The sequence below is a fragment of the Canis aureus genome, chromosome 6 (assembly GCF_053574225.1).
Source record: "Canis aureus isolate CA01 chromosome 6, VMU_Caureus_v.1.0, whole genome shotgun sequence".
NCBI lineage: Eukaryota > Metazoa > Chordata > Mammalia > Carnivora > Canidae > Canis > Canis aureus.
Window position 1 is genome coordinate 25,890,293 of NC_135616.1, and position 15,039 is coordinate 25,905,331.

At 39.6% G+C, this 15,039-nt stretch overlaps 1 protein-coding gene across 28 annotated transcripts in view; it reads left to right on the plus strand.

The window, feature by feature from the left end:
* DTNA (dystrobrevin alpha) overlaps positions 1-15,039 on the plus strand; it is a 352,302-nt gene that overhangs the window by 234,529 nt on the left and 102,734 nt on the right. For all 28 annotated transcript variants that reach the window (XM_077900428.1, XM_077900430.1, XM_077900431.1 and 25 more), the window contains one exon: positions 3,883-3,963. In XM_077900428.1, coding sequence (XP_077756554.1) covers positions 3,883-3,963 — 81 coding nt within the window. The remainder of the gene's footprint in view (positions 1-3,882; positions 3,964-15,039) is intronic.

Genomic DNA, 15,039 nt, shown 5'->3' on the forward strand with positions numbered 1-15,039 from the left:
TCGGCCCAGGGTGTGATCCTGGAGACTCAGGATCAAGTCCCACATTGGGCTCCCTGCATGGAGCCTGCTTCTCCCTCTGCCTGTGTCTCTGCCTCTCTCTCTCTCTCTCTCTCTCTCTCATGAATAAATAAATAAAATCTTTTTAAAAAAAAAAAAGGAAGAATATAGGTTCTTGAGAGTCTAGTGTATGAACTTGTAGGTTTTATGATAAGATGGATTATTTTTTTAATATCATGGAATGAATATAGTGCTAATCCTAGATATTTCAACATGATAAGAACTAGGATTGCTCTATTAACTTCTTTATTCCTGTATTCAAATTCCATCTTTTTTATGAAGGAATTAGTCTGCTCATTTCCCTTTTTAATAAGCCTACTAGACCCCTAGCTCAGGAAAATACTATAGCATAAGAATGAACCTTAATTTCAGCAAAATACCAACAAAGCTAAGTTTCATTGCTCACCACATCCCATTTGATATTCAGGGCTTACATCCTCAGCCAGGAAGAACTTATACAAATAGGAAACATAAGAGACCCTCTGACCCCTTCCTGACTCTTGAACAAAACAGATCAGTTAGATCTGTATGGTGATAGAGCAGGGAAATTGGTCATTGCACTCCTGTCCCTAAGCTTCATCTCTGTACACCCTCTTGACTATGCAGGGGGAGATGCAACTTTGCCAGATTGCTCCTAGGACCTCTATGAGAAGGAAGTGTGGAGGAGTTAAGGTTTCTGTCCTCACAAAATACAGCCTTGCTGGAACTAAGACATTGAATTATGTGCAGCATCAAAGCCCTTTTATACCTGGGGCTTATCATTATTCTTCAGGAATCTAAACAAATACTCTATGTCCCTAATCTCTTCTTTTAAAGGGTTATTTACAGATATTGGGACTCTTGATTGTTGAGCCAAGCTCAGCATCAATAAGAGTACATCCTCATCCAGGGGAAAAGGCAGATTTAGCATTTAGGCATTTCTGACTCACTCTCTGTCTCTGGTTATTGAACACCCTAGAGAGTTCATTTTCACATGAGCTTCTTGGATCTACAGAGGACACAAAACTGGGAAGTCCCTTTGAAATGCTAGTGGCAAAATCAAAACTTTTAGAATGGTTACAAGCATGAGCTAAAAATTAAAAGAAACTAACCAGATAAATATGAAGTCCTACCTTTAGCCTCCAGATAAGCATCAGACCAGGAAAGATGTGATCAGATTTGGTACATATGCTTTTATAAAACCCGCTTGTTAATGAAAAAGGTCAGACAAATGAGCCATTTATTTTTTTTAAGTTGCATTAGTAAGTGTCCTTATCAAAGTTGGTAATAATTGCTTTCCATATATTCTGTACAGGTGAGGCAATAGCTGTGGCACTTGGGTTAATTTTATATATCTCATTTCAAGGAGATATGAGCCAGCCATAGAACAAGAGGACTAGAATGGATGAAGGTCTCAAAGACATGTCTGTCATAATGAGAAAAATAATAGCAATATGCATGTACTGAAGCCCTATTGTGTGCTTCACTCTGTGGTAGACATTGTACTTGAAATGGCTGCAAAAAAAAAAAAATGGCTGCAAAATTGAACTTCTCCAAACTAAAAGGTCAAAAAGTTATGATCCCAGCTAAACTTTAAACTCCATGATGACAGGGGCTTTTGTACATAATTTTCAGATGGTAATGAAGATCCTAATCATAATCATGATAGCTGCTTACCAACGTGTGAAAAATAAATTATCAAGTGGCAAGGAGAAAAGATTATGTGTCTCCAGAAAGGAAATTAGATCAAATGGATTGAACTTATTGGGACTCAAATTAAAGCTCAAATATAAAAAAGGAAGTTTCTATCACTTATTGTTGCTCAGAAATGTTATAAGAAACCTTGTAAGGAGTCCCACCTGCTATCAAGTGCTCATTATGTACAGCTTCAGAGGTAACCAGCTGGTAAAGCTGGTATTGTTATTCCCATCCACACGAAGAAATCAGATACCAAGTACAAACTTGTCAAAGTTCACACAACTAGGAAATGAAAGATTAAGGCTTACTGACCTTAAATCTCATTTATTTTCACTAAGTTATATATTCCTGTCATTGGAAATGATCTTATATGGCCATTGTCTGCATGTCCATCTCTCAAGAGCATGTTTAAGAGATTTCCTGTGTGGGGTGAGGGTAAGTCCTACCTATCTCCTTGTTCCCTCAAGCACTCAGCATAAAGCACTCAGCAAACTGAGCCTGTTTGTCAAGTAATAAACTCATAAGAATGAATGTTTAATGATCTGCCTCATAAAACTATAAAGTAACAGGAATATTGATATCCTTTTTAAATGAATCTAAAGAGATCAGTTTGAATCGAGGGAATGCTAAATGCTCTCAGTGCAGGACACTTGCTAATTCATCCCGAGTTTCATTAGGAAAGCACTTAATTGGCCTCCTGATATAATTATTTCTAGGCCAGTTCATTTACTTGCTACCCTAACTATTCTGTTTCGAGGCATTTATGTAGCATTCTTACTGGTAAAGTTCAATATATCTCAAAATATAGCTCTGTGCCTTTATATCTGTTATGAACCATAAACATGGACTTAAAGAGAGCCAAATATTTAGAAGCAGAGAAGGACAGACATTTGCTGAAAGACACAGTCTAGAGATCAGCTCATTCAGAAAAGAGTAGGAGGTACTCTGGTGTGGATGTACTAAGAAGCCCATCTGCAGGGCATTGTGAGACCAGCCTGAGCCCAGCAGAGGTTCTGGATAGAGAGTAATAGGAAGTATTACTGGGTAGGTAGCATGAAAAGAACACACAGAGGGGCTTGGATTGGGAGCAGAACATTTAGACTTGGTGAGCAGCAGAAACCATGCTGGATTCCTGAGGATAAGTGTAGAATGAGGAAAATAGTTCGAGAATATGGGGAACATGTTCCTCTATGTAGAGAGGAACTGGAAGCCACAGTATAAGAAAGAGTAGTGGTTGTTTTTAGAAAGGAGTCTCCTCTGAGGTTGACAGGAAGGTTTGCAGGGTGGACACTAGCAATACTAAAGAATACACAGCACGAACTATGTGCCAGGCAGGGTTCTCTGTGCTTAAGTGTAGTCATACATTTGCCTTATAATTCTGTGAAATAAGTAGTAGTAGTAGGTTAATCATCCCCAACTTCCAAATGAGAAACTGAGGTTTCTAAATGCAGTTGACCTGGGCACCTGGGTGGCTCAGTCCGTTAACTGTCTGCCTTTGGCTCAAGTCATGATCTTGGGGTCTTACATCTACTCCCTCCACCCCCACATCCCCAGACCACCCTCCACACTGTGCCCAGTGGGGAGCCTGCTTCTTCTTCTCCCTCTGCCCCTCCCCCCGCTCCTGTTTGCACTCCATCTCTCTCTCTCTCAAATTAATAATCTTATAAATTAAAAAAAATAATAAAAGTAGTCGACCTAAAGTCACACAGAAAAGATGCCCCACATTCAGCAAGTGCTCACCTCACAGCCATATTCTGATGACCAGTCACAGTGTATTTAAAATGGTTCTGATAATACTGTTATCATCTTACTGTTTAAAGTCACAGCTTGAGCAGATTGTTCTCAAAAGTGGCAGACACCACAGGGCTGAGGTCATGTTCCTCGGCCCACGAACATGGTCGACAAACAACGTGTTGGATATGTGTGCTCTCTTCCCCTAGATCCTGAGGGATACAAGGCAGACTTTTTCAAGTCTTCAAGTTCTTTTTTTTTTTTTTTCAAGTCTTCAAGTTCTATTTGTATTCTAATAAAAATAAAAATCGAATTAAGTGAATGGGTTATAATATCTATAGTTGTTTTCTTTATAAATATTATAAATCCCTTTCCAAACACATGGCATACCATATGTGTACGTTTCTCCCCCCACAGGGGCTCAAGATCTGGATCGTATCCGACTCTCCACCTACAGAACAGCATGCAAGCTTAGGTTTGTTCAGAAGAAATGCAACTGTAAGTATGCCAGTTGTTTGGACTAATTACCCTCATGAATCCTATAGTTACGTTTGTTACTTTGTTTATTAAAACTGGTGTTCTTGTAAGTGTTGATAAAACTATGTTTACACAACAATAAAAAGAGTATGGTGATGCACAAATGGTAGAGAGACTGTTCGTAAGTAATTCAGAAGGTTTCATTGCTCTTAGCTGCTGAAGTATTGAAATGGATGAGCTTCTGGCTGTTTATGAAGTCCTGTCCTTGGGATGGTTTAAATCTGGTTGGATATTTTTCTTCTATTCTCTAGCTTTGGTATTGTCCATGTAGTCGCCCTCTTTAGCTCCTGTGGAACTGTTTTGTACCTACTTCTTTACTAGTCTACCCTAGTGCCATCCACCAGCTTTACTCTCTGAGACACACACACACACACACACACACACACACAATTTTAACTTGGTTTTTCTTTTTTCTTTGTAAATAATGTATATACTATCGATTTTTTATTAAAATAAATATGCTTTGATGTGCTAGCATAACTGCTCTAGCTTCTTGTCTATAGTTCTATGTGGCTTCAGATTTAGTACCTATGAACAGATGTACAGGACATTTATTACACCTTTTACCAAAAGGAGTTACCATTGTAGTACTTTTATGTAAAACTTGTCTTCCCCCTTGCCCCAACTTTTTTTCTTTTTCATTTTCTTTCTTTCGTTCGTTCTTTCTTTCTTTCTTTCTTTTCTTTTCTTTCTTTCTTTCTTCTTTCTTTCTTTCTTTTTCCTTTCCTTTTCTTTTTTTTGTAAATAAATAAAGCTTGTTTTTTACTTAAGGAAAAAAAATGGTTTCCATGAATTTTATAAAAACATTAAATATTAAGTCCTCTTTATAATTGTGATTCCTTTACAAGTATAGGAAAATGTTAACAAGCTCCAGGAAAGCACAGAAGTTTCTTTCTGAAGCTATAAAATTAGCCCTTTGTATCAGAGTATTAACTACATTTGCCTATATCAGACCACAGCAAGAAAAGAAACAATAATACTTGAAGAAACAAAGGGACTTGTTTCAACTTTTTCCCAAATTTTAGAATGTTAGCAGCTACTAGATCACTAATCACAGCGAGCCGTTTGCATCGTCTGGTGAATTGCTTCTCCCTTCATATCTCCACATCCATTTTCTGGAGAAATTGCCTCATAGTTCATGTATATGAACTTATTACTCTTTTCTTTTTGAGCACTGATTCCTATAAAAATTAATAACTGTTCTCATTTTCTAATTAGTATTGGATGGATTAGAAAAAATGAAAACCATAATGTTCTCCTGAGTACATACACATAGTTTTTGAATAAGTGGCATAGGGCTTAGACATGGTGAATGTAGAAACCAGCCATTTCCACACCTCTACCCTCCTGGAATCTCCAACAAATGTTTCTTAGGGTGCTGGGCAGGCCAGCCCCAGACTCCCCAAATCATGACTATGGGGATGGGCAGGCTGTGTGTATCTAGTCGTCAAGTTGCTCATCTATAGCTTATGCCTCAGCTTTGGTGGCTAGAAATGAGGCTCAAGTTTGGGGCAGGTTGAGAAGGGAATAAAAAGTTTCACCAGGTATCAAAGACTCCTTATGGGACACTAAACCCATCAAAAAAAAAAAAAAAAAAAAAAAGATGGGGAGGTAATGCAAAGAGCACTAAAGACATGGGAAGAAATTTGTGGATGTACTTACAGCCCTGGGCATTGAGGCATCTATAAAAGGTCTTTGGAGGGCTGTGGTTAAAGGACAAGGAAGAGGCTCCCAACGAAGGAAGGCTTTCCCCCACCATGCCCCTCAATTCCAACTACCTGTATTTAAACAAAAGAAAAAAATCTCCTTGTTTCCAACAATGAAAAAGTGATAGGATCCTCCTACTTTCTTTCCTCATCACCACTCAATGGGCCTTGGAATGGAAGGGAGGGGAGAAGGAGCACAGATGTGAGCTCTGACCCCATAGAGCTTAGCCAAGCAGAGCTTCCTCGGGTCCTTCCAGCTGAGATAGGGAATTGCAAAAAAAAAAAAAAGTTACAAACTGATAGGGTTGAACTAAAGAGCAAACAAACAATAAAGAAAAGGAAAGATGGGAAGGAGGGAGAGAGGGAAGAAAAGAAGAGTGAATGATTTGGCAACCACCCCTGCAGCCAACATTACAAAGGCCCTAACTAGCTAGATCCAGCAACCCTAGGGCCACAGGGCATTCTCCTACTCACAGTAATGGCCCTTTCTCATTCTTGGGCATCTCCTTTTCTCTTCCTGTTCTTTTCTGCTCCTCATCCTTATCTTACATCCAGAATCATGTTGTAGTCACACTGACCTCCTTGGAAAGCAGTGGGGAAAACAGTGCTAGTCCATCCCTTGTAGAAAATAGAACTTTCATACTTGTCTAATTGGCCTCAGTGCATCCATTCACTCACCTTTTAATTTAGAAAGCTTATAATGAGCTCCTACTGTGTGTTTGGCACTGTGTTTAAGTGCCTGGGATAGAGCAATGTGAATAAGATAAGATTTCTGCCTTAAAGTTGCCCAAAGTCTTAGCTTAGACTAGATAGAATTTTAAACAGACTCATAACACAGTGTGGAAGAGTAATGGTAGGAATATCTGCATAGTGTTTTGGGAGCATAAGGAGGCAGTCCCCTACCTGGGCGTGAGGGCCAGTAAGAGGAGTTTCCTAGAGAGGAAGACATCTAGCCTGATTCTTAGAGAATTAGGGGACATAACACCAGAAGAATGCCCTACAAACTTCATCTATTTTAGGATGAGGAAAATCGCTTCTCAGCCTTTTTGGCTAAGTTCATGTGGAAGATGAGGAAAATATGACATTCTCTACAAACTATGTGAAAGTAAGCCTTAAGGAAGAGAAGTGAGCAAGATTTGAATGCTCTGCTAAAATTAAGTTGCTTTTTAAAATTGTTTCTACCTTGAGCAGAAGCGTTAAATCCAAGTATGGTTATGTGTTTGCTGAGTGTTCCTTCCTGACAACAAATATAACAGTGGTGATGTTAAGGAGCTTGCAAAATGCTAACACAGCTGAATCTATTCTATCTTAAAAGTTAGAGCCTTCTTTTTTTTTTTTTTTTTTCTTTTAAGATAACCAGGACACTTGTGTTTATGTGACATAATATTAGTCAACATTGAATGTATACCCCTATATTCGAGGAAGGACATTTTTGTCTGCAATACAACCTAATCCACCATAAATTGTGGTACCTTATAATGGAGTTTTACTCCACAATAAAGAAAAAAGAAAAAAAATCCACATAGTGTATTTGCAAGCACATTGCTTTATTGGAAATTCTTATAGAACGTTTACTTTATAGAAATCGATGGGCCTTAATGGAGAACAGGTTATTTTTAGGTCCAGATCTTATTTACAGGTAAAACTGATTTTGTGTATTAACAAAACTAAGCTTAAAAACTACAGAGTGGGGGGTGGAGTGGGGCATAAAAACTGACACTTGTAAAGTCATCACCTTTGTTATCTAGATATAGCATGGAGTATATAGACTTTTAAAAGATTAGGTTTTTATCTGAATTCAGACATCATGAGTGTTATTTAATTCCCTGTATTTCTGTCCCCACAGCTCTTGCCTAGTCTCCTTAGTTTTCCATATAGAGAACTGATTCCTATCACCAACACTCATGTTCATTCCCTCCAATGCAATTTCTGATGGATACTGAGAATATATTCCCAGGGTCTAAAAAGACTACATAGAAGAGGCTAGAAAACTGTGGCCTGTGCACAAAATACAGCCCAGGACCTACTTTTGTATAGACTGTGAAATGAGAGCTTTTATAGATGAGTATTTGTAATGATTTTAAAATAGGAAACAATACTTATAATCCAAGTTAAGCAAAATGTTATCCTTCCCCCAAAAAAGTTCTAGTCTTTTCATTGGTAGACAAGCATCGAAAAAAAAAATTCCCTCCATTGTTATATTTTTAATTTCATCAGTAAAAATGTTTTGTAAGTTTGTTTTCTCTATATATATTTTTTTTTAAAGGTTTTATTTATTTATTCATGAGAGACACAGAAAGAGAGAGAGAGAGAGGCAGAGACACGGGCAGAGAGAGAAGCAGGCTCCATGCAGGGAGCCCATTGTAGGACTTGATCCCGGGTCTCCAGGATCATGCCCTGGGCCTAAGGCAGGCGCTAAACCGCTGAGCCACCCGGGCTGCCCCATTTTCTCTCTTATTATATATATGCCAACATATCTACATAATATTACTACATAATCTGGTAGTGCCCCACGGTCCACACACAAAAAAGACATTTACCAACTTCTGTTACAAAAGAAAAATTGTGAGAAACCATCTTTTCTTTTTTTCAAGCAAAAAAGTCTTTATTCCTTTGATTTTTCTCCATGGGATCTATTTTTCAAGTCAACGTCTTCCGCCCTTACCATTCATTTTTGTACCCTGTCATACCCTGCCCACCAGCATCCACCATGCCATGAGCACATTCCTAATGGAACAAAAGAATGGATGCCCTTAAAAATTAGGGGACACAAAGTTGGCAATTTTATTTTCTAGGAGGACATATTCCAAACACTGTGTGCTTTCTAATCAACAGTGTTCTCTTTAGCTTCTAGGTTTCCTGAGAATGTCCCAAAAAATAAATACCCTATATGCCATCTATAAGTGAATGGAAATATCTCACCCTTTGTTTTAAATAAATAACTATTTTCTGCCAGAACAGTATTTCCTCGGTCCATACTGACATGGTTAATAATCCAGATACCCTGTAATGTCAGCAGATCTTTTTTTCAGAAATTACTTTGGAGTCAATGGAATGCAGCCTTAAGTTCATGAACAATAAAAGGGAGCAAGAGAAATAAATCAGAAATCCCAAATCTCTCCTGTTTAATAAAGGGAATGAAAGTAAGGAGGCACCTTCCTTTTGCTCTTCTGGTCACAGCCTGAATTTTTTTTTTTCTGTCACTCACATCAACTAAAATTTAGTTAAAATTTGGCTTAAAAAGAAAGGAGGAGGAAAGGTATATATTTGTATCTGAGCTCTCAGAGTTTCTCAAATACCCCTCTAATAAAAGAAATGTAACTATTCCTCATCCTGTTGTAATTTAAAGCTAGAACACATACTTTTGCCTTTAATAGCTCTAAACTTCTTTCAGGGTTTCTACAACCAAAATAAAATCCAGACACCTTTTTACCTAATGGCTTCTCTGTCACTGTGAAATTAACCCATGTGAGTGCTAGATATGTAGTGAGTCCAGAATGAATAATCTTTTATGAGTGAATGAATAGGCTCCACTAGATTCATTTTTCACCAGCCAAGCAATTAGTCTTGGCTTTGGGAGTGGCCTTTAGATTTTTTTCTTTTAAGATTTTATTTATTTATGTTGAGAGAGAGAAAATGAGTGCGAGCAGAGGAAAGCAGCAAGGGACAGAGAGAAGCAGCCTCCCCGCTGAGCAAGGGAGACCCAAACGGTGTTAGATCCCAGGACCCTAAGATCATGACCTGAGTCGAAGGCAGACACTCAACTGACTGAGCCACCCAGGTGCCCCTAGATACGAGTTTTTAGAAATAAATACTAATATCCCGTTCAATTTTGTTCGAGTTGGTGTACCAGCATTTTCCTTCCTCCTCTCTGCCATATTTTCCAGTATATGGCTCTGTGGCTGCCTGTATCAGTTTCCTATCATTACATAACAAATTGTCCCACACTTAGTGACTTAAAACAACTCACATTTACTATCTTACAGTTTCTGGAGGTCAGAAATCAAACAGAGCGTGACTGGATTCTCAGCCTAGGGTCTCCTAGGGTCTGTGGGTCTCATCTGGGGCTCAGGGTTCCCCTCTGCATGAAATGGCTGTTGGCAGAATTCATTTTCTTATGGTTGAAGGGTGAAGGTCTCCATTCCTGGCTGGCAGTCAGCTGGGTACTACTCCCATTTCCTACGAGCCACCTGCATTCCTTGCCACAAGGCCCCGTAGATGTTTGCTATTCCCTCCACACCAGGCAGAGTGAGTCCCTCTGACTTCCTCCTCCTCTGTGATCAACCAGAGAAAACTCTCCACTTTTTAAAGACGTACATGATTAGGTCAGGCTTACCCAGAAAATCTCCCTGTCTTAAGGTCAACTGATTTGAGACCTTAATTACATCTGCAAAATCCCTTGACAGCAGTACCTGAGTTAGTGTTTGATTAAAAAATGGAGAAGGTATGTGAACACTGCAGGCCAGGAATCCTGCGACCAGGGCTGGGGAGGGGCGGGGATGGGGGGGCGGTTGTAAAGAGGAAGAAGGAATCTTAGCACGCTGCCTACCACACTGCCCAGCATCATGGACTTTTCTGCTTTCCAGATAATGACATGTGGAGCCTTGGGTGAAAAAATAAAGTTGAAATTTAAAAACTCAGGCAACAGGATCAGATCTCCAAAAAAGAGATATGTCTGAAGGAGGGAGATAGAACTCTTTCCTGTCAAGGAGTCAGAAGGAAGACCAGGAATGTTCAGTTAGGGAAATAAGTGGCAGATGGCAAAGCCTTGGAGCATAATTATCTGTGCTCCAAGTGATTTTGATATGCATTTTCATTCCCAATGTTGAATCATTCTAGACACTTGTTTAGAATAAAGAGAAAGACATTGCACTAGAATGCAACATTCCTAAAAACTCCCTGTGGGGAAGTTGGTGGTGGCAGCAGAGCATAAACCCATTCGAGATGCCTGTGCAATATGGCAGTGGAAACACTGCTCCTCTCTGGACACTCTGGGCCTATGGCAAAACTGTTTCCCCTTAATCAGAGCACACTTCTGGTAGAACAAAGCTACGCTTTTAAGGTTCTGGTGCTTGTGATATGAATTTAATTAAAGTGGCTTCTTCCCTTTAATTGCATCCATTCTTAAGATCTTAAACATTCATAGCTTTGTTTTCTTGTTAGTATTTTTATTTTTAGATAATACTGGGAACTCCGTCTTCTCAGTCTGCCACCACTACACAACCTACAAACTAAACCAGTGCCTGTAGTCTTGCTAGGTGTCTGGAGGGAACAGCCATCAGCTTCCTTCCCTTCCTCTGGCTTCTGAATTATACCAGGAAGCTGAGGCAACCGAACACTCACAGTTTAGGAAAGAACCTTATGTTTAAATGCCCCAGCCTGTTGGGAAAGAGTAGGGGATACAGACAAAAGCTTTTCAAGCTTCTCAGTGCCATCCAGCAAGTAACATTCAATGGCCATCCCTTAAGGTCTCATATCAGTGACCTTCCTTCCTGGGAACCTGCTGGATCAGCCCAGAGCCTGTGAGCTGAGCAATGAAGGTACTCCCAGAGGGTGCTGTCCTACAGCCTGGCTCCTAGCATCTTAGGGCTCTGGCAAACAGTAAAAAGAAACTGATACAGGAGGACAGGGATGGAAGAATCACCACTCCCTCATAACCACAACTATGATCCATGAGCACTAAATCAAGGTGACTTTGTTGACATTTTGTTGATGTCACCAGCAGCCACTCATTTATTTTTTCATTCAGCAAATATGAACTGAGGTTTGCCGCACGTCAAGCATTATTCTAGACCATGGGGGGAAAGTATGATAGTATTCCTTAGTGTACAAATTTAATATTAGAATAACTTCAAGTTTAGAATCTAATGATATGTTCTATTTATTACAATGCTTCTGGTTTTGTGAATATCAAATAGTGTATACACTCTAAAACTTTGCCAAATCAGCTTATGTCTAGCCTGAGCAAACGATCGTTTTATTAAGAAAAAATAAGTTATAAGTATGACAGTTAAAGAAACCAAGTATATCTGTAGCTACTGAAATAAATTGTCTAGCTATTTTTAATCATTCATGGTGTTGGGCTAGGACTCCTGCTTTATCTCCTTTTTTATCAGGACTTGTAAAGTTCTGTTTGTTCCAGGTGAGAAGAGCATAACATAAGAGATGTTAAATGGCTTTCCTGAATAAACACCAGATCAAATCATATAACTGAGAACTCAACTTCTAACTCCCAAATATTAACCAAATGCCATGGTAAACAGAGAGCCTGTCCTGCGATGTCTGTCAAACACATGGACCACTGAGCCTGCTAAAAAGCTAGTGATGCATCAGCCCTGAGTAGCTTAGTTTCCAAAAATAATAAACTTCAATGTAAGATCAAGTATGATGCATTTTAATTTCCAAATTCAACGTTGCTGAATGCAACAGTGATACTATATTGTGGAGAAGAGTAACGTTGAGGAAAAGTTATTTGACGACACAGATTCAGAATCTGATTTGAATGTGGTCCTAATCATCATTTATTTCTTATTTATTATTCTGAAAGTGTTCAACCAGCGATAGACAGGGACTTGGTTAGAATCAGTGCTTGAGCCCATGCTTCCCAGAAAGCAGACTCCACAAAAAAGGCTTTTATGGAAGATGCTCTTTTGCTGTTCCCAAGCAGAAGAACAAGGGAGAAAAGCCAACAGATGATGCAGGAGCCTTCTGAAAGCCTCCAGAACTGTCCACCCAGGAGACACAAGGAGGAGTCCTAATTGACTGCCCTGTCCTGCATTAGTCAAGAGTGGCCTCCAAGCATGAATAACCCCCACACTATTTGGTTGCATGTGTATGGGTGCTAGGCAGGTCAGATATTAGTACTGAGGCATCGGAGGTATAGAGCAAGAGCCTGAAGCCAAGTGCTGTCTGGTTGCAGCCACACCAAGCCGGTCAAAGTCTACACCATGATGGTCATTCCTGCAGGGGCTGGAGAAAGAGGTGGAGCCAAGATTTTGAACAGGTAGAAAAGAGGATCTGAAACATTGCGTCCTTTATACCTTGATTTTCTGTGTTGAATATTTCCTCATCGGTGTTCTCTACTTCCTTCTAAAGATTTTTTTTAAAGATACATTTCTCATATTCTTAATGTCATTTAAGATAGCTGAAGATAATCTGTACTGCTGATTAGCCTTCTAGAGATCACTTCACCCCAAACGCTAACCTATCTCCCAATTTTCCATGAAGTAGGAAACTGAGTCATAACTATTTTCTGAATGGGTGAATGAAATGTATTTTCAATTTCTATCCCAATTTTACTCTTGTTGTGCAAAGGCAATTATGTACATAAATGACAAAGGTGAGTGCAGAAAAAAGTGACACTTCCTCACCAACTGCTGCTTACCTATTCTTCAGTGTCCCAGTGTACTTTGTCTGCTGGTGTTCATCCTGGCCAGATTGGCACATGATGCAGGGTCACTGAAAGAGACAGCTGTCAAGGAAAGGGAGAAGGCAGCTCCTCATGGTTGCCAGCCCCGTGAACGCTCCTTCTCTTGAAATGTCGCCTCCGGCATCTAGGATTCTGGCCATCTGCTCAAGTCATAGTGTGTAAGGAATAATGAAAGTACTGTGGGAAGCCACGCTAAATGAGTCTCATTGAGCTTTCCTGAAACACTGAGGTGAAGGGAAAGCTTCTAGAGATAATATGTAGTGTCTGGCAAACAGTAGGCCCTCTACCCTCTTCCATTCACCAGGCGCTGGTGAGCACCCACTTTGAACAAGGCATATGCAAATAGCTATGAGGAATACAAAGCTGAATGAGACCTAGTACATGTCTTCAAGTTAAGTATAATTTAGTGCTATGGTTCAACTTTTCTCCTCATGCGTCTTTGGGAGAAAGTCAGAGATCCTTTCCCTCCAAACACACATGACACTAACCATAAAATGGAGATCACCATTTCAGAGACTCTCCTCTCTTCTGAAGCTCAGTCAAGGGCTTATCAAAAAAGTGGAGGGAACAACTTGTCCATTAGTCACTATGAGAAATGTGGAGTGTCGTAAATTATCTGATAGATGAAGTTGTCTGGGAGCAACAAATGGAAGAGCGTAATTCCACATGAAGGTCAGTGCAAGAAAGCCAACCCCATATTCTGGAATTATAAGAAGCCCAGTGTGGCTGGAGCATAAGATTCTTGGGAAAAGCTGAAGGTGAGTAGGAGATGAGGTTAAAGATTGGGAGATTGGAGGGGCACCTGAGGGGCTCAGTCAGTTAAGCATCTGACTCTTGGTCCTGGTCTCAGCTCAGGTCATGATCATGGGTTGTGAGATCAAGGCCCCTCCCCTCTCTTTCAAGCCCCAACTATGGCTATGTGCTTGGCCAGGGGCAGGATGGGGGGTAGTCTGCTTGAAGATTGTCTCCTTTTGCCCCTCCCTCTACTTGTGCTCACCCTCCTGCTCTCTCTTTCTCTCTGTCAAATAAAAAAATAATCTGTAAAAAAAAAAAAAAAAAAAAGATTGGAAGACTGAAGTTCAAACACTGGTTTTCAAGCTTAGAACTTGGGTTTTACTGAATAGATAATGGAGAATGTCATGGCCAGAGCTGGGATTCACACCGGTTCTTAGGACAGATGGAAGAGGGCAGAAACTGGAGATGAGTAAGAAGGCTTACTGTGAAAATCTAAGTAGAAGTCAGTAGATGCCCAAACTAAGGTACTAGAATGTAGAGAATGCTAAAGGCACATTGAAGAAACATATACCAACTGTCTAGTGAAGGCAAAATGACAACCCAGAGCAGAGACAAGATACTAGATCCTCTTGCTTCTGAAGCTATCAAATATATTCCGAGCAAAGTTAAACACTGACAGTGAGAAATTAGTTATTGTTCAGATCTTTCTTTTCATTTACCTTCTCTTATTATTTTTACAATCATTGGTACAATACTTTGGAAAATAATGGGCTTAATAAATGCTTGTTCAATTGAATTTAGTTAAATTTAATTTATAGTATGACAGCTATTGAGCCAACAACCATTATACCTCATTATGAATAATGATGCTGGTCTACAAACACAATTTGAGGAAAACTGAATACTTTTTCCTTATGGGCAATAGACGTACTGCCAGGGCCTTTGAGGGTTGGCACTATATCCTATTTGATTTTATATCAAAAATATGTTGTAGACTTTTTCCCAAAGCTCTATTCCATCATGCAACTTACCCAGGAAATTAAAGTGAAACTAAAATGTCATCTTTGTAAGCTATGATGCTTCTCTCCAAGGGTCCTTAGCACCGAGAACTGTCTTAATGATAAAGGTATACTGTGGGAGCAAGGAAGTGTTGACTCTGGAAGCATA